At 43.2% G+C, this 22932-nt stretch overlaps 1 protein-coding gene across 1 annotated transcript in view; it reads right to left on the bottom strand.

Annotated features, from left to right (window-relative positions):
* Positions 1-22932, bottom strand: part of EPAS1 (endothelial PAS domain protein 1) — a 110841-nt gene that overhangs the window by 26877 nt on the left and 61032 nt on the right. Inside the window, exons 2-3 of the mRNA XM_009880662.1 lie at positions 14625-14658; positions 11664-11854 (exon numbers count right to left, since the gene is read on the bottom strand). Coding sequence (XP_009878964.1) covers positions 11664-11854; positions 14625-14658 — 225 coding nt within the window. The remainder of the gene's footprint in view (positions 1-11663; positions 11855-14624; positions 14659-22932) is intronic.

Raw genomic sequence — 22932 nt, 5'->3', positions numbered from 1 at the left:
CTAAGTGGCTTGGGTTTTGGTATTTTTTTGGATAGGGAAGAAGCTGAGGTAAACTAATGCAGCTTTTACTTTGAAGTATTAATGAGTTACAATTAAAGGATGAGTTCTATACACCTCCTGCAACAGCATCTGCTAGTGCCTAAGGATGGACAGGGAGCAAATGCAGAGGGATGAGTGTTTGCAACGCAGAGCCCACCGAGCTGCCCTTTGGAACAGACGACTGGTGACAAACATGATGCTGCTTCAGCATCCTCCTCCTGCTCCTCAACATTCCTCCCTGGCAGCAGCCCTTTACCCATCATGCAAACAAGGGAACAGACAGACTCAGCCCCAGAGCCATTGGGAGCACTTCATTTATCACCCTTTGCTTCTCAACGTGGCTTCTTTGGTAGCAGGGAAGAGAAGATGCTCTCTAGGGATGGCCAGCACAGGCTGGGGATTTATCGTTTTGTGTCCCTGCACTGCAATTTTAACTACACATGCACGGGCCAGTTCCTCCTCAGTACAAAGCAACTGACTTCAGGAAATTACATCAGGGCTAGCATTTAAAATACAGAAAATACACAATAATATATTTGAATAGTATGCACTTTGACCATAATGACATTTAGGGAAGGGGAAAAAAAAAAAAAAGGTAAGTGACCATCTGCTCCCAAGCTTGTTTCTGCTGTGTAAAGAATGTCAAGGGTCTTTTTTTACTTTTCCGGAAGCAAACAAATGGTTTATTCAGCAGGGATCATGGCTATAGCCCAAGACAATCAGCCAAGTGTGGGTTCAGAGAAAAAAATGACTTTTCAGCTCTAACCCCAGACCCTCCTTTCCATTTTTTTTTCCCAGCTCATTAAGTTTGCATTAACAAAACATGACCATTCAAAGGCAGGAAGGCTATTCAAAGCATTTGTATTCTTAAATGCCTCCCACAGTGAAAGACAAACACTTTACTTGTATTATCAGATGATTAAGTTTGCTTTTCCATGTATATAAATTATATTACTTATACAAACACACACAGAGGACATAGGATCACTCACATCAGGGCTGCAGGTTCAACCCCTTAACGTCCTAGCTGAGCACAGCACTTAAAGATCTAGTCAGCTTTAAAGCACGTGGTTACAGGGTTTTGGTGGATCAGAGTTCAACTATATCATTAAAATTACCTTCATCCAGCTGGAGGCATCTCTGACATGGACTGGCAGGAGGGAGGGAAGGGTTTGTGCTGCTGTGCACCCCCTCTCACATAACCCCAAAGCAAGACCAAGGTGTTTTGCAGACACCCTCTAGCTTCCCTGATAACTCAATAAACCCCACTGCATACCTTCCTCCCCCCTTAGCAGCCCCGGCAGCAGGTGGCAAGAGGAGCTGGCAGACACAGGCTTCTTGTAGTAATTATTGCTTACGTTTCAAAGACGAAGCGAGGAAACCGTGCGCACCATCAGGCAGGGGACAAGTACCTCCAGGGGCCACTGTGCTGCTGCCACCATCTCTTCCTTGCCTGTCTCCCATAGGCATCGCCGGCAGCCTGCCCAGGGAAGCACAGGCACTGGGGGCTGCACCAAAGGTGCTCGTGTCTTCTGCTGGGTCCAGGTTCTTTACGGTGGTTGCAAACACACAGTCCCAGAAGCTGTCATCAGTGCTAAACCCCTGAAGCTTATCAACTACCTGAAGAACCTTAGTTCGCAGCAAAGAAATATGCCGGGCATCACTGCAGTGGCTCTAGTATGCCCTGTATCAGGTAACTTAGTATAATTATAGTAATATACGACTGGAGTGTTGCCATGGAAGGCTACAGGCTTTTCAGGAGAGACAGGTAAGGGAAACAGGGAGGCAGCGTTGCCTTACATGTCAACAACCAGCTGGAATGCACGGTGCTCAGCCTAGGGATGGATAAAGAGCCGACTGAGAGCCTATGGGTCAGGATTAAAGGGAAATCAGGAGCAGGGGACATTACAGTGGGGGTCTGCTTCAGGCCACCCAACCAAGACTGAGCAGATGAAGCCCTCTACAGACAGATAGGGGTGGCATCATGTTCAGACCCTGATCCTCATAGGCGACTTCAACCACCTCGACATCTGTTGGAAGGGTAACACAGCCAGGCATAGGCAATCCAGGAGGTTCTTGGATTGCATTGATGACAACTTCCTTCTCCAAGTGTGAGGAGCCAACGAGGAGAGGAGCTATGCTGGACCTTGTTCCTACCAACATGTAGGGGCTGGTAGACAGTGTCAAACTCAAGGGTAGCCTGGGCTGTAGTGACCAGTAAAGGGTCGAGTTCGACATCCTCAAGGCAGCGAGGAAAGTGCGCAGCAAGCTGACCACCCTGTACTGTGGGAGAGCTGACTTTGGCCTCTTGAAGAATCTGCTTGGTATGGTGCCATGGGATGAAGCGCTGGAGGAAAGAAGGGCCCAAGACAGTTAGTTAATATTCAAGGATCACCTCCTCCAAGCTCAGGAGCAATGCATCCCTACAAAGAGGATGGCAGGCAGAAAAGCCAGGAGACCTGCATGGATGAACAAGGAGCTCCTGGACATGATTAAAAGCAAAAAGGAGGCCTATAGGGAGTGGAAACAGGGGCGGGTAGCCTGGGAGGAATACGGAGGAATCGTTCAAGCAGCCAGGGATCAGGTTAGACAAGCTACAGCCCAGACAGAACTAAACCTGGCCAGGGACGTTAAGACAAACAAAAAATCCTTCTTTAAGTATATCAGCGAGAAAAGAAAGACTAGGGAAGGGGAAAGAGAATAGGAAACATAAGTAAGAAAGTATGGAGCATCCAGTTTTGTGCTTTTGAGAAGGCAGTGCTTAAGTCTTTCCTTTCAAAATCATATTTGTGTATTTAGCCTGCTTACTCATTCTGTCCCACACTACGGCTCATAGCATTAGGCTAAGTTTTTCACTGCTACAGTGTATTCTCACACATTTCTGATGTGAGAGTTGCAGAATACTTAACTTTGGTTTTAGCTCCACTTGGAGAAAAGTGTGAGATATCAGATATCCTCTTTGAATTTAGAATGATCAAATTTGGATTAGTTAATTTGTCTTTCTGTTGGGTTTTCTGTATACTTCACTCAAAGGTCTGATAGAGTTCTAAATATTCCTTGGGAAATTGTTCCCTTTGCTATTTTGATAAGGTCACTTCTTGTTGTTAATTTTCCTTCTTACAGTGTACTCAGTTTTAATTACTATACAATTTTTTATATTATTTCTTTGACTCTTTTGTGCTCAAATCCTATGAGCAATCTAAGAAGGAATACTGTAGGCTGAGGTATTCATTGACCCAGAACATTTTCATCAAAATATTAAAGGCTGCCCTATTCCATTTGGTGCTTGTTTTCCCTTAAGTAATAGCTGACCCTTTGTAGCAAAGACACTTACTTTCATTTGGAAAAGCAAAAGCAAAAAACCCTACCAAACACTTCTAAATAAATGGGTAGTTGGCCAATAATGTCGTTCTTGTTCTAGCACATATGTTCACACCTTATTGGTAGAAAGTATATGGAACACTATCATAGAAAAGACCTATATAGTAACTTTCAGGGAGGTAATGAAAGGTTTTCCAGAGACCTTAATGAAATGATGAAAATTATGAAGAGGGACATGGACAGGCTGGAGAGGTGGGCCCAAGCCAACCTCAAGCAGTTCAACAAGGCCAAGTGCAAGGTCCTGCATCTGGGTCGGGGCAATACTAAGCACAAATACAGGCTCGGTGAAGAATGGCTGGAGAGCAGCCCTGAGGAGAAGGACCTGGGTGTGCTGATTGATGAGAAGCTCAACATGAGCCAGGAATGTGCAATCGCCAATTGGCCCAGAAGGCCAACCGTATCCTGGGCTGCATCAGAAGAAGTGTGGCCAGCAGGCCAAGGGAGGCGATTCTACCCCTCTACTCCACTCCCATCAGACCCCACCTGGAGTACTGCATTCAGCTCTGGAGTCCCCAACATAAGAAGGACATGGACCTGCTGGAGCGCGTCCAGAGGAGGGCCACAAGGATGATCTGATTGTTGGAGCACCTCTCCTATGAGGAGAGGCTGAGAGAGTTGGGGTTGTTCAGCCTGGAGAAGAGAAGGCTCCGGGGAGATCTTATTGCGGCCTTCCAGTACCTAAAGGGGGCCTACAGGAGGGCTGGGGAAGGACTTTTTACTAGGGCACGTAGTGACAGCATGAGGGGGAATGGCTATAAACTGGAAGAGGGCAGGTTTAGATTAAACATCAGGAAGAAGTTTTTCACTTTAAGGGTGGTGAGGCACTGGAACAGGTTGCCCAGAGAGGTTGTTGGGGCCCCATCCCTGGAGGTGTTTAAGGCCAGGCTGGATGTGGCCTTGGGCAACCTGGTCTAGTGAGAGGTGTCCCTGTCTATGGCAGGGGGGTTGGAACTCAATGATCTTCAAGGTCCCTTCCCCCCTAAACCATTCTATGATTCTAATATAAATAATAAATAACCATCCTTCATACGGCTGCAGTTACAGCATTGTAGCTTGCTCCCTTTCTCCTGTGAAAGACACTAGCTACTAATACACAGAGGATACACACACATCAGGAGACTGATACATCAGAAGCAATTCAGTTATTGCCACTAGCAAAAATCTGGTTTGCTTTAGAAAGAATCTATTTTGCAGCAGAAAAACAAATAAAGCCATCACTACTGCAAGCTGCTCCTAGAAATCCCTATTGTCTTTCACTTTAGCATAAGAAATTTCAGCTTCAGATGGAAAACATTTGCAAAAGCTGGGACCAAATGAAAGTAGGAGGTTAGCACAAGGAGGTGGGGGTAGAACTTGGTTTCCAGTAGGTCTGAGGTCACTTTGTCCAGGTAGCGGCACCCCATGTAGACCTGACAGAATTTTCCAGGTCATAAAGAAAGGTAACCATGAACTCAGTTTACCCTGATTTTTAGGTAGAGGGTTTGTCATCAGCATTGCTTTTCAAAATAGCTGCTAACTAAATTTTGAAATAAGGATGCATTTCTTACTTTTTCCTGTAACTTTTTCCATCTCTACTAATGGGACTATCTCAGTTCAGGCACCATGACAGTATAGCAGGGAGACCAGACTGCAAATATGCCAGTTTAACTATGAATTAATAGCACATTCAGCAGAATGAAGTACTGTAATATTATTGTTCATATTATAGTTACATTTATGGATCCCAGCCAAGATTGTGCTCATGTAGCACTGGGAAGCCTAGAAAGGAGGGAGAATCCCTGTCTAACTGAGATCGAGAGACCTTGAAACACGTCAGAGAGCCACAGAAAAGTGCAGTAGCCTCCCTGGGGTGGCTGTCAGTGCTAGAGCAGAACCAGGAACAGAGCAACCGTGTCCCATGTCCCAGTTTGATGGGTCATCCGCTGTTTGTACTGCCCCAAGGCAGTATTTCTTGGTCTGCGTCAAATTTTGATACAGTATTTTTCAGTCCATGTCCCAGTCTTCATTAAATTTTGATAAATATTTTTTAATCAGCTCAATTTTGAAAAATTTTGTAACCACCAAAGTAGAATTTATTCATCAACAAGAAACTTTGAACTGTAATGGTAAATGCTTATTGCAGTGTTTATAACAACCTTTTATGCTAAAAATAGCTCTTGTAAACAAGCTTTGATTAATTCCCACTGTCAGGATGTGCACTGTTCCCAAGTTTAAGAATACTTTTTCCGTAGATGCTTGCTCATTTCCTTCAGTCCAACCTTTTGGAACGAGTCTGAAGGCTCAAAAATCAGGCTCTCCTTACAAGAAATAACTGCTCAGGTATAAACAACCTCCTAGTAAACAGCCTATACTCTTCTCAACACCTTTGATCTGACTCAAAGGGGCCTTTTTGGTCAGTTCAAGAGGTAGAGAGTGACAAAAAGGGTTTTTACTGGAGGTCACATTACCACCTCCACAGAATTTTCATGTCTTTGTTTTTAATCCTGGATCCTACAAGTACCAGAAAGTTGCTTGGATATTGTATATAATATACACCAGGCTACAGCTGCCACTCCAGAGGAGGGCTGTGAAAACTGCCTGACGCTGGTAGGCAAAAGTTAGGGAAAATCTAAGAGCAGCTCCATCCTGCATCAAGGAGAGCAGCTTTGAGATTGACTTGTCTCTTCCTGGTTTCTTGTTTTGCATCAAAGGAAAGCAACTGATTTTTTTTTTCCTCTTTCTTTTTTTCTTCTGTTTTGACAGGGCAGTACATCCTGTTCAAGGGGATATTTTCAATGTGTTCAATAAAAGCTTTCAATTTAGATACATCAAGAAAAAGCTACTCTTAAACTTGAAGCTTCCTGAAGGGCTCTTATCTCCAAGCGCACAAGCAACTTGGATAAAGAAAACACTTATTCTATGATTATGTTGGCGGTGTTTTGATTGCAGAGTTTGTATCTAGCCAAATCATTCAGATGATGCTCCCAGGAAGCTGCTTTGAGTCCTGCAGCCATCAGTGTGGAATGGTGGGACGCAGCACCCCATCAGCCCAGGCTTCCCGAGCCCCGTGGGACCTGCTAGTGCACCTTCCCAGAAAGGGACGTCACTTCAAGCAGCTGAAGCACTCAGCACCCTGCTCCACTCTCACTCCTAGCAGTACAGTTGGCACTAAACTTTTTTTCCAATTTAATAAAAGCAAACAAGCAGACACGCTATTTTTAAAGCACTGTTTTATGCCACAATGGTCTGAGAGTAGATGCAGCTTGTCCAGACATTCAAAAACAATGCCCACACCACTTCTCCCTACAGTTTGTCCTCTCCCTTAAAAGCCCAGAGAAAAGCTATTTTTTCCCTTCTGCTCCCTGCTGGCTTTCCGGCTCTGTTGTCTCCCTCCCTTGAAACAACTTCACACTGGCTTCCTCGTGGCCTCCCTTCTCCCAAACAACTTCCCGTCTGCTTCCCAGTTCCCTCCCCATTTCTGCTGCTGTCTGCCCGCACAGAAGCAACTCCCATCCAGTTTCCTTTGCTGGATGTCTGCACAGAAAAGACACCCGGGTGACCACGCAATTGGGATGGGATTAAAGAAAGCCGATAAAACTGTGGTTGGCTGATTAGCCTGACTAAAAAGTCTGCAGTCCTGACACACAGAAACATACTAGTACCAGAGTTCTGGTTCCTGCAATGCCTTTAGCATCACTGTGGTCCAAATAAACACTTAAAATCATTGGTACCACATGCTAATGCCTATACAGGCTTCCTAAAGTGGATTCTTTTCCTCATATTCAGAAAAAAAGAGACTATCTGAGGCAGCCTTAGCAACTATCACGGTGTTAGCTGTTAACCAAGACAGCCATTCTCTAACAAAAGACAGTTATTTCTCTTTTGCCATCTTTTAAGTCCCCAAAAAGCATTCGGCTAATTTATTAGCTATACTAGAGAATAATAGGGGACAAGTACTGCTATAGAATTTTCTGACTATACTAAAGGACGTAAGATCCCAAATTCAAAAGCTCCAGTACCAATAAGCATCAAGCAGTCTATTTTCAGCAGCAACTTTATGGGATCAAAACCTTTATGTGAAACGAACAAAGATCAGTTCTAAATTTATCCCAAACATTTGAATGTGACGATGGCAAAAATGTATTATGCCAACAGAATTAGGAGGCATCTTGAAAAATATTTAAGACGATCGTAATTAAATGATATTTCTGCTTAGCATTCCAATTATGCTGTGTACTGTTCTGTGCACAACATGGAAACAGTATTATAAAGCTATTGTTTCAGTTTGCTTCCTGTGATACTAATCTCAATCAGGCCGTCAGACGAACAGCCTGCATTTCTAAATGTTAAAGGCTTCCTCTCCAACATTCCCACACAGAATTGCCTACTGTGAAAATCAAAGGGAAACGTGTTACTAAGTAAAGCAGCAACTTTTATAAAGCAAAACCTGGTATTTTTTACCCTTTTGAACTCTGAGATACACAACCAGCTATTTCCTATTGTGATAGGATACAAGGGCCAAGCTCAGGCCCTGCAACGCCTGCAGAAGGCGTCCACCCTGCAATCCAGAAGCCGGGATTTTCGGAGGCACGTAGCGGGAGAGCTCTCAATGAGGGCTCAGATTCGTGGGCTCTGCCATTCACCTGCTGGAAGAATGTGGGCATAGATTTCCCTAGGTCTTGGCTTCCTGACAGATAAATAATCATTATGCAGACACAGCTAGTAAAACAGCCCGAGTTACAGAAGTGAAAAGCCCCATTCCGAGTCAGGGAATAATAGGAAGGGGCATGAGACACTCAATGCCAGCGGACTGAGGCTGGCAAGTTGCCTACAGCCATCTCCGAAATCCCATCTGGAGCATCAGCTTGCAGAAAGATGAGGATGCAGTCCTGGGAAGGCCCTTGCTCCCTCTGCTCCCAGCGAAACTGCCATGAAACGAAGAGATGTGTTTGCATTTGAGAATCGTGCCCACAAACAGTAACACAAAATAAAATCTGCTGGACTGGTAGCTTTTGATAGAATAAACAACAGCAATGCTAATCAAGCGGTACCTTTTTTCTTTACTACGTTTTGAAGCATTTTTCAAGCTGCACTGCAAGCTTATTTTATTGACATTTTAAATATATAAAAAATGCAGTAAATGTTATTTTGATGTCCTAATCAATGACAAAACAAAATAGTCCCACTTAACTCTAGTTTACACTAAGTGTCTAGTCCAAATAATCAAAACTATTTCAACAAAGACAACATAAAGCAAAGGGGGAATCCGCAGACTGGGGCAGGCGTTTGCTTTTCATGCACACTGCAGTTCTCCCCCTCCCCATTTCCCAGTTCAGTGTCACAGACAACGCAGTAACCCCTGTGCTCCCCATCAGTTGAATCAGGATCCTCAAATGCAATGCAGAATTAACAGCCAGATTCCAGTCTGCTAAACGTGCCTGTGAAATGGGGGCAGCTTTGCTTGGGGCTCAGAAAGGGTTTAGAGCAAAAGCAAGAAGGGAGCGTGGACAGGCACCGCATAAGCCCCACGTCCATTTGCTCCACACTCTCGTCAAAATGTGATGAGCAGCAAATTTCTTCATCTGAGAGCCAAAAGCTGTATTGAAAACCTATTGCTTTGAATTAAATCAGACAGCCTTCTAGTGAAAGCCAGTGTCCTTATAAACACTGACATTATTCAGAAGCCCACCATCAAAAACTTAAATTCTGCTTTTACAGGAACAGATCAGAAAAACAGCACCTGTCAAATATTAGCTGTATTAAGCAGCTATTGTACGGCAATGGTGTTAATCAGTCCTGAAAGGCAGTATTTTTTCAACAAAGCTCACCTGCCAGAAATGCCTATATTCGATTTTACAGCCTTGTAAAAAGATCAAGAAACAGTTCTCAACCTGATAGAGATTTACTTTGGCCAGAGCAGTACTCTACAGCTGCGAATCTCAGGGGTTTCAGCAAGTGTAAACTGTCGGGCAATTGCATGAGGAAGAAATAATACTCTGAAATCATTATTCTGATAACGATAATGAAAGTTCTCTCTCTGATGCCACTTTATTCCAATGCCTGATAAATTTTATCTTTCAAATACTCAGGGCTTAAATTTTCAGCCTTCTTGTTTAGCTTGGCTATTTAAATGTTAGCTATACTCAGAAGACTATAAGTAGCAGATGGGGCTTTTACCAGCACACCGTGGTTTTCTGGCTTGAGTTCTTTCATTTCAGTGTATTCCCATTGTCAGAAAATAATACCCAGCTCTTCCAGAAAACCAGTCCCTTTAAACTACTTTAAGTTCAATTGCTCAGAATAGAAGCACTAAAGATTTTAAAACCTTTATCTACATTCCCAGTGTCTAAAGATGCAGCGATGGACAAATCTGCATTTGCCCAACAACAGAAATTTTAATGAGAGGACTTACTCCAATCAATATATAAGCTGGGAAAGTACATGAGATTTAAGGTTAAGCAAATAACTAATATAGAGAAACCCTGCAATATTAAATCACAGCCTGTCACTACTGTAACATTTCATTTCCAGATTCCTTTCTGACTGCTGGGTCCTGGTGGTACTTCAAGAAAATGCAAATCAGCTACATGAATCACATTGTTTTTCAAACACTGTCACAGAAAAATCACATATATATGTGTATGTATGAATATTATATTGAGTTGTCATCACTATCAAATTATATGAGCCTAAGCCTTAACACTACAGAAGCACTAAATAAATGTTTTATCTGTAGATTTTTCCCTCACCAAGAAATGTACACATATTTGAAAATTTCACTTTAAACTCAGCAGTTTCCAGGTAAGCAAATGTATTTTTCTGATGATGACAGCATCGAACTACTTCATGTCAGGTTTCACAGACACACGTATTATTTATATTATCTGTTAGAGCCCTTCAGAAGTTCACTTTTCCTGTGCTGTGCCAGTCTCTAGTTCATGCCATATAAATATTTGAAAAGCTGAAGCTGTGTTTTGATGAGAAAGTTACTAACAAATTGGCTTGGTGTATGGCATGCTTAAGAACATTTACCTATTTACGCAACTTCTTCAAGTATTAATTACATGACGAAATCAGAGATGGTTTGCAAACACTGTTCAGCAAATAAACTTTTCTTTTCACAGAAGTAAATGTTAAAACCACATTCTATAAGCTAAGATGAAAATACCTGCATTTTATACAATAATCTTAGCAGAACCCAAAAAAGCTACAAAAATTACAAAGCACACAAAACCAGAATTGAATTTGTCATATTTCTCAGACTAACCAACAACAAACCAACGACATACTCTTCCACAAAATGAGATACTTCCTAATAACATTTATTAAAGTAATTGTTATGGTATGACTCAACTTTTCTAACGAGAGGAAGTGCAATCGTGACCTTATTGGGAATTTTGCCGCTAATGAAGGAAGAGTTGAAATTTTGGGTTTACCTTCCACAAACAATGCAGGCATTGTTTTGTTAACATATTCTGAACACTTATAGGTCACCGTGTGAAAGTCCCCCCAGAAATATCAGTTGTTTTCATTGATCTCACAGGCTACTGAAACCACAGACTTCCCTCAAAGGGATTATTTAAATATAGGTGCAAAAGAAGAACATTGTTAATTTTATCTGTTTTCACAGGCTATGAAAATGATGCTGGTTCACAGTTCCTACTAGTCCAACACGAGCAAGATTCTGATTACATAGAATCCATTCATGTCGAGTATTTAAAAGTTGTTTGCTTTAGCTATCTTAGTCTACCTCATCATAAACAATCTACCTACTACTCATCACCAGCGCCTAGCACAATTAGTCCTTTCAAATGAAGTATTGGACCTTCAGAACTTCCCAGCTGCTTTTCGAATGCACTAGCACAACCATGCTTGCCATCCCAAATAAAAAAATTACTTGTTTCAGCATGGAAGCTTAAGTTATATGTTTGAATTCTGAATCTTGCAACTGAACTTAATAAACCACATTCAAGAGTTTTGAGAGTTGTTTCTTTAGAGAGGCAAAACTGCATTGGTTGTTATTTTGGTAATGAAGACCTGATATGACTAATATCACTCAGACTCTTCTATCCCAGTTAAAATATACACAATTCTGGCCAAAAACACCCACCAACCTATCTTTAAACCTAGCTGTATCCTCACAACACAAGCAGCTGTGTCCTGTTCTCACCTTAGGACCAAGTACTCGGAGAAGAACATGCACAATCTTACCAAGCTGCCATCAGCTAGCATTTACAGACTTCTTTTAGCTAGGTGTTTCTTACCTGAAGACAGAAGCTTGTGAGTGCGTAGGAAACTGATAGCCAGACGCATTATGGATGCCTTGTCCAGGTGGGAACTGACGTTATGGGGCAGGGGCAGCTCATGTGCCAGTTCATAGAAAACTTCGGTTTCTTTGCTTCTTCTGCATCTCGCTGCATCTCTTGATTTCTCCTTCCTCCGTTCAGAACTGCTCCTGGTAGGCAAAGGAGAGAAAGCAAAAAACATTTTTAAAAATGCAATTCACGACCTGAGACAGACATTTACAAGAGTAAATCTTCACAGCAATGAATCCATTCTGTCAACTGGTTTAACTCAACCGATCAGACTTTATTATCTATTTGCTCCTTTTAAAATGGGAATTAGGAGAGGTCTGACACAACTGGAAAGGGCTCAGATTTTACATAAGTCAGCCTTTGGATACCCTGAAGCCCCATTGAGTGCAACAGGATCAAGATCTGCCTTAGGCAAGAGATTCACAATGAAATAGCAAACTATCATTCCTCAGATTCAGGAAATGTTAAAAATAAAAATTTTGTTTGTACAATCTAAATTAATTTACTTGACAAATACTCTGGGATGAGGTGACAATCCATTTTCAAGCTGGAACAATTACAGTGCTTGTGGCTGTCGTAGATATTTCGATGTTGTAGAGTTTCAACGGCTGTACCCCACATTAAACTAAAAGTAGCAATAGGGTATCAAACCGTGTTTGTATATACAACTATCTCATCTCTTAATCCAACATTACTCTGGAAAACCACTTTTCCTTGACCGTGAAAGATACAAGATGGGAAAGAAAATACTGTTGCTTCTCCTTCATAGAAGCTATTCCAATTAAATCACTATCTCTCTATTCTCTATGAAAATAGGTTCCTTCTTGAGTAAAATAACATGACCAATACAGCCAGCCTCCTTCAAACTCCACAGAGAACAGAAGTGCAGGAAATAATAAGGGAAGGCATTTTATGAAGCAAGTATGCAAAATTAAGCCACTGAGGGACATAAAGCTAAATTTAACAGGCAAGAAACACAAGGGCTATATGTAGAACGGATCTGGGATAGAACAGTTTAATCGGGAACTTCACTGACTCTAAAGCTCTTTTATAAAGTACAATTCGTATTTCAGAACATGAAGAACCTGAATCCATGCAAAACCATCAGCTATTTCAACCCCACGTAGCTCTCCTGATGCTGCAAGTTCCCTTCACTTGCACAAGTTGAGGTTTTGCGCTTTAGTCATGCCAACACAGAATATATTTATTTTCAGGCACACTTGTCTAATACTGTACCAGTGCAAACAGCACAGCTTGGATGAGCACAGAACAGCGTGCAGAGAAGATCAGCCCCACCGTTTTTGCTGTTGTGGCTGCACATTCATTTCTAGAATCACCAGTGGCAGCTCTCCATTTGCAAGGCCGCCTAAAAATGCAGCAGCTTATAACCTGCTTTTTCCAATGTCAGTATAAAATAATGAGCCTATAAACTGAAAATGGATCAACTGGAAAAAAAAAAAAACAAAAAACCCAAACCTATCAAAACAGGACATTTCAATAAATATATTCTTTGTATGACAAAGATAAAGAAAACAAACATTAATCACATCATTTAATCCTAGAAACTGTTCCAATCATGGCTGGTTTCATATAAAACTGCATAAAATAGAAAAAAAGTACTAATACATAGTAATGTATTCTAAAGAAGACAACAATTTCTAGAAGAGCTAGACTGCCGGCAAAAGCTTCTAGCATAGAAACTGCAGGTGGCTTCATAAATCAGAAAGAAGGAAAAAGAGCCAGGGTGCATATTAAATGTGAAAAGTTACAGTAAGGTGTTTGCTGGGGCCCAGGTAAGGCTCATCCAAAGCAGAAATGTGCTCAAAACACATCAGCAGAGTCCTAGTCCTGCAAAACACGTGAAGCTGGGCATACGCTTAAGGATCAGGTAGGTGCTCACCAGTGGATGTGCTAACAGGGCAAGGGGCCCCATAAATGCTTATGGTATCTTCTCAAGATGCACGATCAGCCCTCAGCAAACCTCTTTCACAATTATTCTGCCTGAGGTGAATATTTTCTAACATGGTGTCTGTTAGAGGAGGTATGCATAGGATGAGACCTACACACCTTTCAGTATGTAGAGGCAGGATCCAACTTCGGTAATGACTTTAGGGGCATCGCTGGAGCGAACACTAAATTTAAATCTAAAGGATCTGATACTCACACGGTGACACTAACTCTTTACTTTTATCCTTGCCAAGTAAGAGTCATACTACATCCACATAAAAGAAGTCTCTTTGTACAGCTGTCTGAGAATGTACACAGCAAATGCCCCGTGTCCTCCTCCCAGGGCAGGTACTGGGAACGGGAGAGCCACGTGAACTACCTACACCAATGCTTCTTTCAGAGGTATGTCTTGCTCTTGCATATTAAGAAATATGTCTCTACGCTGTGCCTATAAAGATGCCAGACTGGGAACAAATCTGCAGTTTCTAATTCTACCAACTAAATAAAAGAGTAGAAATAAAACAAACACAAAAACTATGCAGCAGTATTTGTGAGAATTTCCAACTGCAGCTTAGAAAATCTACTCTTACACTATAAATGTTTGAGCTCTGCGCTAAATCTAGAGCCAACAATTTTCACATTAGAACCAACTTGGGCAAAACAAGATCCAATCCCTCCTTGTTTTAAATACAGAACTTTGGGAACCAAGGCCAAAGCTGTGTCGCAATTTGTGCAGTAAAAACGGGTTGTATAAGACAGGGTCTCTCATGACGCCACTCCGGCCACAAAGAAAAATATTTAGTTTTGCTAACCTCTGTAAATATAGTTTTGAAGTGTGGCTAATGAGACAAGCTGGTTTCATTAACTGTGGGTTGCTCAAGGTTTCTAATAACTAATGCTATGAGCAGGGAATGATTTTTTCCCTCTGTGCTGCAGATGCGTTCCTGCAAAGCTGCTTCTGACCGTCGTGCTTGTTCCTCTGCAGAGAAACATGGTCCTTCATGACACACACCGCACTGGAGCTGCCTCACATCAGAAAACAAGGGGAGGAATCAGCCCGCCTGGCTGCTTTCAACAGACTTTCTTGCTCACCACCCATTATCATTTTAAATAAACAAAAAATTTGCTTGTTTAGCATTTCCCCCTGCAGCTTCCTGCACCTCAATTTTCCTCCCCATCCTCCCACCCTCCGCACAGCCTCAAGTCGCGTTGCAATTGTAGCCAGCCCAGCACCAGCAACACCAAGGGAGGCCCAAAACACCCCAACACCGCTTCCCCCACCTCCTTCAGCAGACATCTACACCCCCTGGCTGTCCCTCCTGGGGACACCCCTCTCACACACGGCCACTTCTGTGCTTGCTCACCCTGGCTGCAAAAGCCTCCAAAAACTGCAGTCGAGTGACAGAATTCTGGCACAAAAAGCAGTATTTTCACGGTTTTCATTTGCAGGTGGCAGGCCGTGAAGCCTCTCTGCAGTTACCCCCATTTTTTGGCCAGGATTAGCGTTTTACCCCCAGCGAGGCTGGACTACCCCGCAGCCCGGGAGTGAAAACACAACCACTGAAGAGCCTGCCCCTTTGAAGGCCAGGGCAAAAGGCTGACACTGAATCCTCTTCACACATCATTAGGGCAATAGAGAAAAGGCCCAGGCTCTAACTAATTTATGAATCATTCCCTCCCAGCACATAAACCACCCACTTATGCGGGCCCTCCTCCCTGCACGTGCTGGTAGCCCAATGATTCATATCACGGGAGGGGAAGTGATAGAGCAAAGCATAAATGAATCACCCTCTGCCGCAGGTCGTTTCATTCGTTCTCCCTTCAGGAGGCAAGTGATTTTGCACAGTCTAATTAGATAGTTCATCCTAATGGCAGCTCTATGATTTCTCCCCCCCACCACCCCTTCTATATCTTTTGGGAAAAATAGCAGAAAACCTGATGGATAGAAAAAAAAAAAAAAAAAGCACACGTGTGCGTCACTGCTTGGAGAAAGTGACGCAAGCAGGAGCAGAAACCTTGCTCACCCAAACCTCCAGCAGATTTTTAAGAAAGCAGAGGGGAGAGAGAGGAGAAAACCACCACAAATGGAGATACGGCAGGGGAAGCCTCCTGGGAGCTCCCCAACACTCGTTCCTTCAGGAGACCCAGGATCTGGCAGGATAAGGCCCTGCTCAGCCACCCCCCCCATCCTCACACTGCAATTGCAGCATCACCATTCCCTATAAAACGTGAAGAAAGGAATGGAGACACTCAAATCTCCACCAGAAACAGGCTGACTGAGCTGAGGAGCGGGCCTGGGGACTCCACTCAGGACTTGGCTATGCAGAAGCTGAAGGAGAAGGAAAAAGAAGGTGCTGCTTCCCCGCAAGGACTCTCCCAGGGCTGCTGGACGATGGTCTGGGGCCGCAGTCCTTACACGCGTGCAAGCTATAGAGAATGGACGAGTTCAGGTGGCTCAGGCAGTTCCCCACCACGGAACACAAGTATGGCACTGTACGCCCAGGGTGGCTGCTTAAATGATTTCCCACTCCCACCTGGCTGTGTTTAGTTTGTGCTCTGAAAATAGAACTTACGGGCCGACACACACGAGCAAAGATGGCAAACAACTCGCAAGAATTTGCCCTCTCTGGTGAAGCTTCTGAATTTTCAGGAGCAAAAGCTCTCCATGCTTCTTCCAAGAACCCAAACAACAAACCACTCCCCACGGTACACCCACACACGGGAACAGAGCATGCAATCCCACCTGCCAGAAGCATCCGAAGGGGTGTTGGATTGCCCTGCATGGATCCCAGGAGCCAGATTCCTAACCCCTTCCTCATCTCTGACAGCCCCTTCCTTGCAACACAGCTTCACTGAAATCATTGGGAATGCCTGCAGACGAAGGTCTTGCACACCCGGGGTAAAGATAATAATCTGGCTTTCTGAAGCCTCTCTTACTGCAGGACTGGAAACTCCAGGCACGGCAACTTAACAGCAAAACCTGAAGCCCCACGTAACACATCTGGCTTAAATAACCCTGCAAAACTATCATGTCAGTTTAGGGATTGTCTTCCCGGCGCTCACTGCTGTAATGGCTCTGGACTGCAGCAGCTGGGAGAAATGCTGGGGCAGCCAGCCCGGGGCTGGGAGCTGTGCTGCTGCCACTGCCCTCCCTGGCCAGGCACCTGTGACCCAGACACAGCGGGGATCAGCCCCACGAACAGTGCAGCGAACAGACCACCCCCTACATGGGAGCTTACGTGTGGGCATATGACATCGCTTACTGGTCTGAAGTAGGGTTAGATACCCACACAGCCCTCCTCGTCTCAGCAGAGAGGGACTGACGTTTTGGTACTCTTTCCACCAGCTGTGACCATACTCGCTACCTGCAGTCTCAATCCTACCAGTACTTTATCTCCACCAGTAATCCCTGCCCACCACCTCCACCCATACATCTCTCTGGTCCTTCCCGCACGCAGTTACCCCCTCACAAAGCCCTTGGTACCCACTCAGCCAACGACGGTGCCGGGTGGTCAGCTTCAGCGATCCTCCGTTCTGTCAAAGACATCGGTGGCCTCCTTTAAGCAGACGAAGGGGACTTGCCGAGATAGCAATCTTCTGCTCAGGGTTTTGCTGCTCTCAACAAGTCCATGTGGGTCGATACTTTGGTTGCGTACACAAACGCTTGCTTGTTTAAGACCAGGCAGCACAGTAATTGCACTGAATTACACTCCCACCTTGCAGGCTCCAGATCACAGAAGCTTTTAGAGAAATCGCAATCCGCACCTTGCATAAAAATACCTTGTATATAACCTGGTAGCCTTTACTCGTACATACGTACTGCGTGACACATTCGTACAACGCTTTGAAATACATAGTTCAGATTGACTCGCTTCAGTTTACTTCATGATTTCGGTGACCCTTGGACTTTGCTTCAAACTGCCATGTATGCAAGCTAGTAAAACAACAAGCATATTACTTGATATCCAATGGCTGGTTATTAAATGTTTCTAGCTCCAGCACTTTAAAGGTCAAGAATCCACAGTTAATTAAGCTGTCACAAGAAATTTCTATAGTAAATGCTCATTTCAAATGGTTTAGAGTTAAAGCTTCAAATGCTAACTTGCAGAACAAGAAAAATACATTCTAGGGATGCAAAGATAAGAAAATACTTTACAGTACAAATAAATGAAAAAAATTATGATATGTTTAGCATAAAAAAGATTTTCCAATTCAAACCAGTAAGAACTCAATAAAGATATTTTAACAGGCAGCACTATCTTAGATAACAACAAAGCTTTACTTCAATCTAGCAAATCCATTTTTTGCTGTGTGTTTATATTTTACTTTACCTTCTGCTGGGCAAATCCCCAGATGATTTAAACCAGCATCATATCTAAAAAGGAGTTTCGCTGGCTGTGAGGCACCCCATAGCTATCTCAGAACCACACCACTCAACGGCCCCAGAGGTGTGCTTGCACAGACACCAAGCAGCCAGCGGTCATGCTTACTTAGCCTTAAAATTCCTTTAAAAAGTATTTGTAACCATTCTACCTGACAAGCAGTTTATTCTGGATGGCATGCTGTGCTTTTGAAAGCCCCCCTCCGTTAAAGTAATAAAAGTGACCATCAGTAAATAAAAAATGCTACAAACAGCAATTTACTCGCTCACCAGGAACTTGGGCCAAACTATGGAAGCTGTGAATGAAACCCATACACAGTGCCATACAGATGCCTCCTTATACCTCTTTCCAGTGAAAATAACTGTTCAGCCCACCAGCAAGGACGATAGGAAGGGGAAGGATGCAGAGCTATTCTTGGATTGAGAGGGGAAAAAAAAGCTTGAAAATATACGGAGCGCTCATGGCTGTTAAGTGCTAAAGCAGTGTTGCTGCACATTGGGATATGGTACCCACTACACAGACAAAAGAAATACAAACGACGCCAAAATGGGGCATTCATTAATAGAGGAAATGAGAGTTCGAAGGTAACAAGAAAAGCTCCTAACAGAAAGGGCTATTACAAAAATGAGGAAATGAAATACCTCCTACCCTTCCTTTAAAGCTGCCCTAACTTACAGTAACTCACCACCGACTCCTTGGTTTGACTGGGGGATTTCTAGCGCGTTTGTACATATTCACTAAATAACAAATCACTGCCAGTTCTCTAAAGCTTGACATCTGCTGCCATATCAGTATGTGATGTAATAATTTCCTCAAAGTTTAAAACCAAAGGCTAGATGACAGTCAGAAAGATAAGAAACATGAGCGTCTTGGGGACAGACCAGGGAGGAGTTTGTTTTACGGGTAAGGAACTAATTTCCATTCTCATTAGGCCTTTTCAAAGGATGCTTGGCACAACGATGAGGAACTTGGCTAGTACAATTAGAGTATCAAGAGATGAGGCCTAAGTGAATATCAGACTTTTGGTGTCTTTGAGCACATTTATGATTCACTAAGTCCATGTCACCCTAGGACCACCACAGCTGACAGTGACACAGCCAGGAACATGTTTTCTTGAATGACGAACACATTAGCTCTTTAGACAGGATAAATTCCACTTGAAAAAAACTTGAAAACCACATGCAAGACTTCTTCGATGTCTGAAGCTCTGATGGTGCCTTTAGTCTTATAATTAAGCTGTACTGGATTTGCATTTCATTTATTTACATGAACATTCCTGGCTTTTATTTCTGAAAAAAAAAAAAAAAGGTCATGCTGACACAAAAAGCCTTACACCTATACAGTTTTAAAATGCTTGTACCAACCACTAGCATCTTTTTTATACCACTAGCTGCATTTAACGCTGCTACTAAAAGAAAAACACTTTGCACCTGCAATGTAAAGTATCACTGTGAATATTGAAGTTGTCACAGCAACTAGATCATACTTTGGTTTAATCACAGTAAGCAAAACAACGTCTACAGGATTTATGTTCTACCATTTTTTCTCCAGTTTTACGAGTACCTTGAACCAGAAAGAGAAGTATTAGGATTTCAGCAGCCATTAATCTGGTCCTGGATTATTTTATGATGCCGTGAGTGCAGCCCGTCCTGCAGTCGCCACGCCAGCGCAAGCCTGGTACCTCGGAGGATGTGCCGAACACATTGCTCCTGGAGCAAGGCACAGCCCCGTGGAAATGCACGAGGTCCACAGCGTGCAGAGGAGATGCCAGACTGCTGTTTGATCAGCAGTTAGAACAGGCAGAGGCATTGCCTTTTTGACTTTTAATCCATTCCCTGCATTGAGCAACCTGGTCTAGTGGGAGGTGTCCCTGCCTATAGCAGGGGGGTTGGGAGTAGATGATCTTCAAGGTCCCTTCCAACCTAAACCATCCTATGATTCTATGATTAGGCCTAGACGGCAGAGAGACTTTTCTCATGGCTTAGTTTTCAAGCAGAGCAAGCCCCAGTGCCTGTCGCAGAAAGGGTCAGGACAGCTCTGGATCGCCCCTGTAAAGCTGCTGCAGCCCACACTTAAAACAGATCAGTGAAACACTTCCTCCATCTTCTCAAATAATAAGGAAATTTGGAGAGAGACAATCAGCCCAGCACACGGTCAAATCTCAATCAGAGGAGCGCAAAGTCATCTAAACTCAGTCTTCCCTCCCGAGACTGGTTTTGCACTGCTCTGCTCCATCAAGATATGGGACCATGGATTCCTTCCCTGTGGCAATCAACTCTTTGATACCAGCCAAGATATGGCAAGCTTCAGAGATAACTAGCAGACTAAAAAAAGCCCACCACCAACCGCACTGAACAATGCTACAGAAAGGACTGTTTCAACGTTGGCCAAAACTGAACTTGCTTTTAAATCAGCAAATTTTTGGGGAGTGATAAATGTACCACTCTGCTTTTCTTCATAGTTTCCACTTACACATTCAAGAGTCCCTGCAGCACAGCTAGAGCTGGAATCACAACGCAGCAGCAGGGATAATGTTATGACAATGCACAACCAGAGATGTCTATCAATGATTTGTGTTTGAGAGATTACAGATCCTTATCTTGTGGCATTACTTGTAGTAATCAGTCAATTTTGACAGCTAATCTAGAGGTCCATACATATTGTTGCTCAGACGCCCAGCAGGTATTGCTAAGATCTGTTTTCAGATAACCCAACTATTTACTGACTCTAAAAAACACATACCAAAGGATGTGCTTTATCTCTTCACCAGCGGGTTAAAGCTAAAGGTGAACGAAGTGCAATTCACAAGCCAGGGGGCCCCCAGAAGTTAAACTCAAAACCAGGCGCATTGACCACGTGCCAGCCCATATCAAAGCACAACCAGAATTATTTATCAAGATGGCGCAACTGCAGGTAAATGAGGACAATTTTTCAGTTAAGCTTAATTTCAAGCCTAAGGGACAAACATTGCCATCACACAACTTTACTATCAGTGGCATGCGTACTTACGCTTCAGCCTCAAACCCACGAAACCGTAAATAGTTGAGAGTGTAATGCTGAAAATTGTTGACAAATCCCTAGTTTTATGATCTCAAGCTGTGTTATGCCTTGGGCAATATCCACCAACATTTGTGGGTGAAGACCCTGGCGTTTCAGCCGGCTCAGACCAATATCCCACCACATTTTATCTCGTCGCGGTGGCACATTGTTGACAGGTTCACACAAGGGGCCCTTGTGGCTAGGAACAATGAGAGAGGCGCACACAGCACAGGAAAATGGGTGGTGACCACCAAGGGAAAAAAAACGCTTTCAAAGGAAGGTCTTTGAAAACATTCATTACACCCCACCCAGCTATTTTCACTACAATATTTCAGTATATAAAAACAACACAGGGAAAACAAACAGCCCACCCTTCAATACGTTGTAGGTTCTCCAACCCCTGAAAAGAGATCAGCTAGCCATAAAGACTCAGAGATCTTCACCAAACAGTCATGCAAGTGGTCTGCAAGCATCCACTGAAACCTCCCCCACCACCTTTTTTTCCTCATGCATTTTCACACTGTCTGTGTAAGCGGAGTCAATTACACATGTTTATTTCCAGAGTAAAGTAACCAAAATTTAAAACAGTATTGTCTGAAACCTCCCCCACCACCTTTTTTTCTCATGCATTTCCACGCTGTCTGTGTAAGCAGACTCAATTACACGTGTTTATTTCCAGAGTAAAGTAATCAAAATTTAAAACAGTATTGCTTGGTAAATAAACAATAGTGAGCATTTGTAGGGATCATAAAAGTAAATGTATTGCCACAATTAAAAAAATTGTTATATAAGTGAATGTCTGTCCACAATGCATTTCAGCCGTGATTTTGTATTTTTTTTGGCTAATTCTGCCAATTAAAACAGTGGTTAAAACTAATAAAATATTTAAGATAAAACAATTGCAAGACAGAGAAGGAGCTATAAAACCAATTCATAATGAAACGGGTCTCTGAAATCAGCAGACAAAGACTGACCTCCAGCCTTTGAAGGTACGGAGGCCGTGCTCTCACACAGACTTGTCTCCATCGCAGTCAATGAGGTTACCCAACAGAGCAAAGAGGGAGCAGGTCAGGTTCCCCTGGCCTTGGGAACACAGACAAAGGTGGTTCTTCTCCAAAGGCTCTGGGCTGCTCTGTGATGATGTCCTCTACAGCACCCTTACTCCCAAGTTCAGTATACAGAGAGGGCTGAGCATCTACAAAAGAAATTTGTCCGCTTTGTGGCATTTTGTTTCAAGCCCAGAGTCTCTGCGTTGGATGGTCTAAGGGCAGCAGTGGTGGCGCACAGCAGCTCGAGATGAAAATGGTTTGTGTCCTTTAGAGAACGCTCAGAGCAATCATCAAAATTACTTCGTGCCATTGCCTGTTAACAAGCTGTGCCTTGTTGTTCTTCCCAAGTGTCAAACCTCCTAAACGCTCTTGCTAATAAAGTTAAAAAAACAGCTCTTGCAATAAATTCTTTATGAAATAATGTTGATCCTTCTTTACCTTTTCGACCTTAATCATTTTAACGTGGGCTTAGTTATGATGGAATTTGATGGTTTCTCCCTCTCCATCTTTTAGCCATTTGTAGCCATTCACAGCAAGAAGATGGATGTCCAGAAAGACGGATTAAACAGCCACTTCTTTGGCAAGCAGGGAATAATAATTCTTGAGAATAACAATACAGACGCTCTAAATTTTGATCATTCCATGTAACACAGTTTCCTCCACTTCCTGCAACAACGATCAAGTGCAAATCCTGAGAGCCAGGCTACATTTTTTGCCCTCTCGGGTGTCAGTTTTGTCTGGGCAAACATCCTGGGACACAGCTCATTCTTAATCCCTGCTTTCTTTTTTTTTTTTTTGGGG

The sequence above is a fragment of the Charadrius vociferus genome, unplaced genomic scaffold, assembly GCF_000708025.1.
Source record: "Charadrius vociferus isolate BGI_N301 unplaced genomic scaffold, ASM70802v2 scaffold192, whole genome shotgun sequence".
In the NCBI taxonomy this organism is placed as follows: domain Eukaryota; kingdom Metazoa; phylum Chordata; class Aves; order Charadriiformes; family Charadriidae; genus Charadrius; species Charadrius vociferus.
This window is presented reverse-complemented; position numbering and strand designations above follow the sequence as displayed.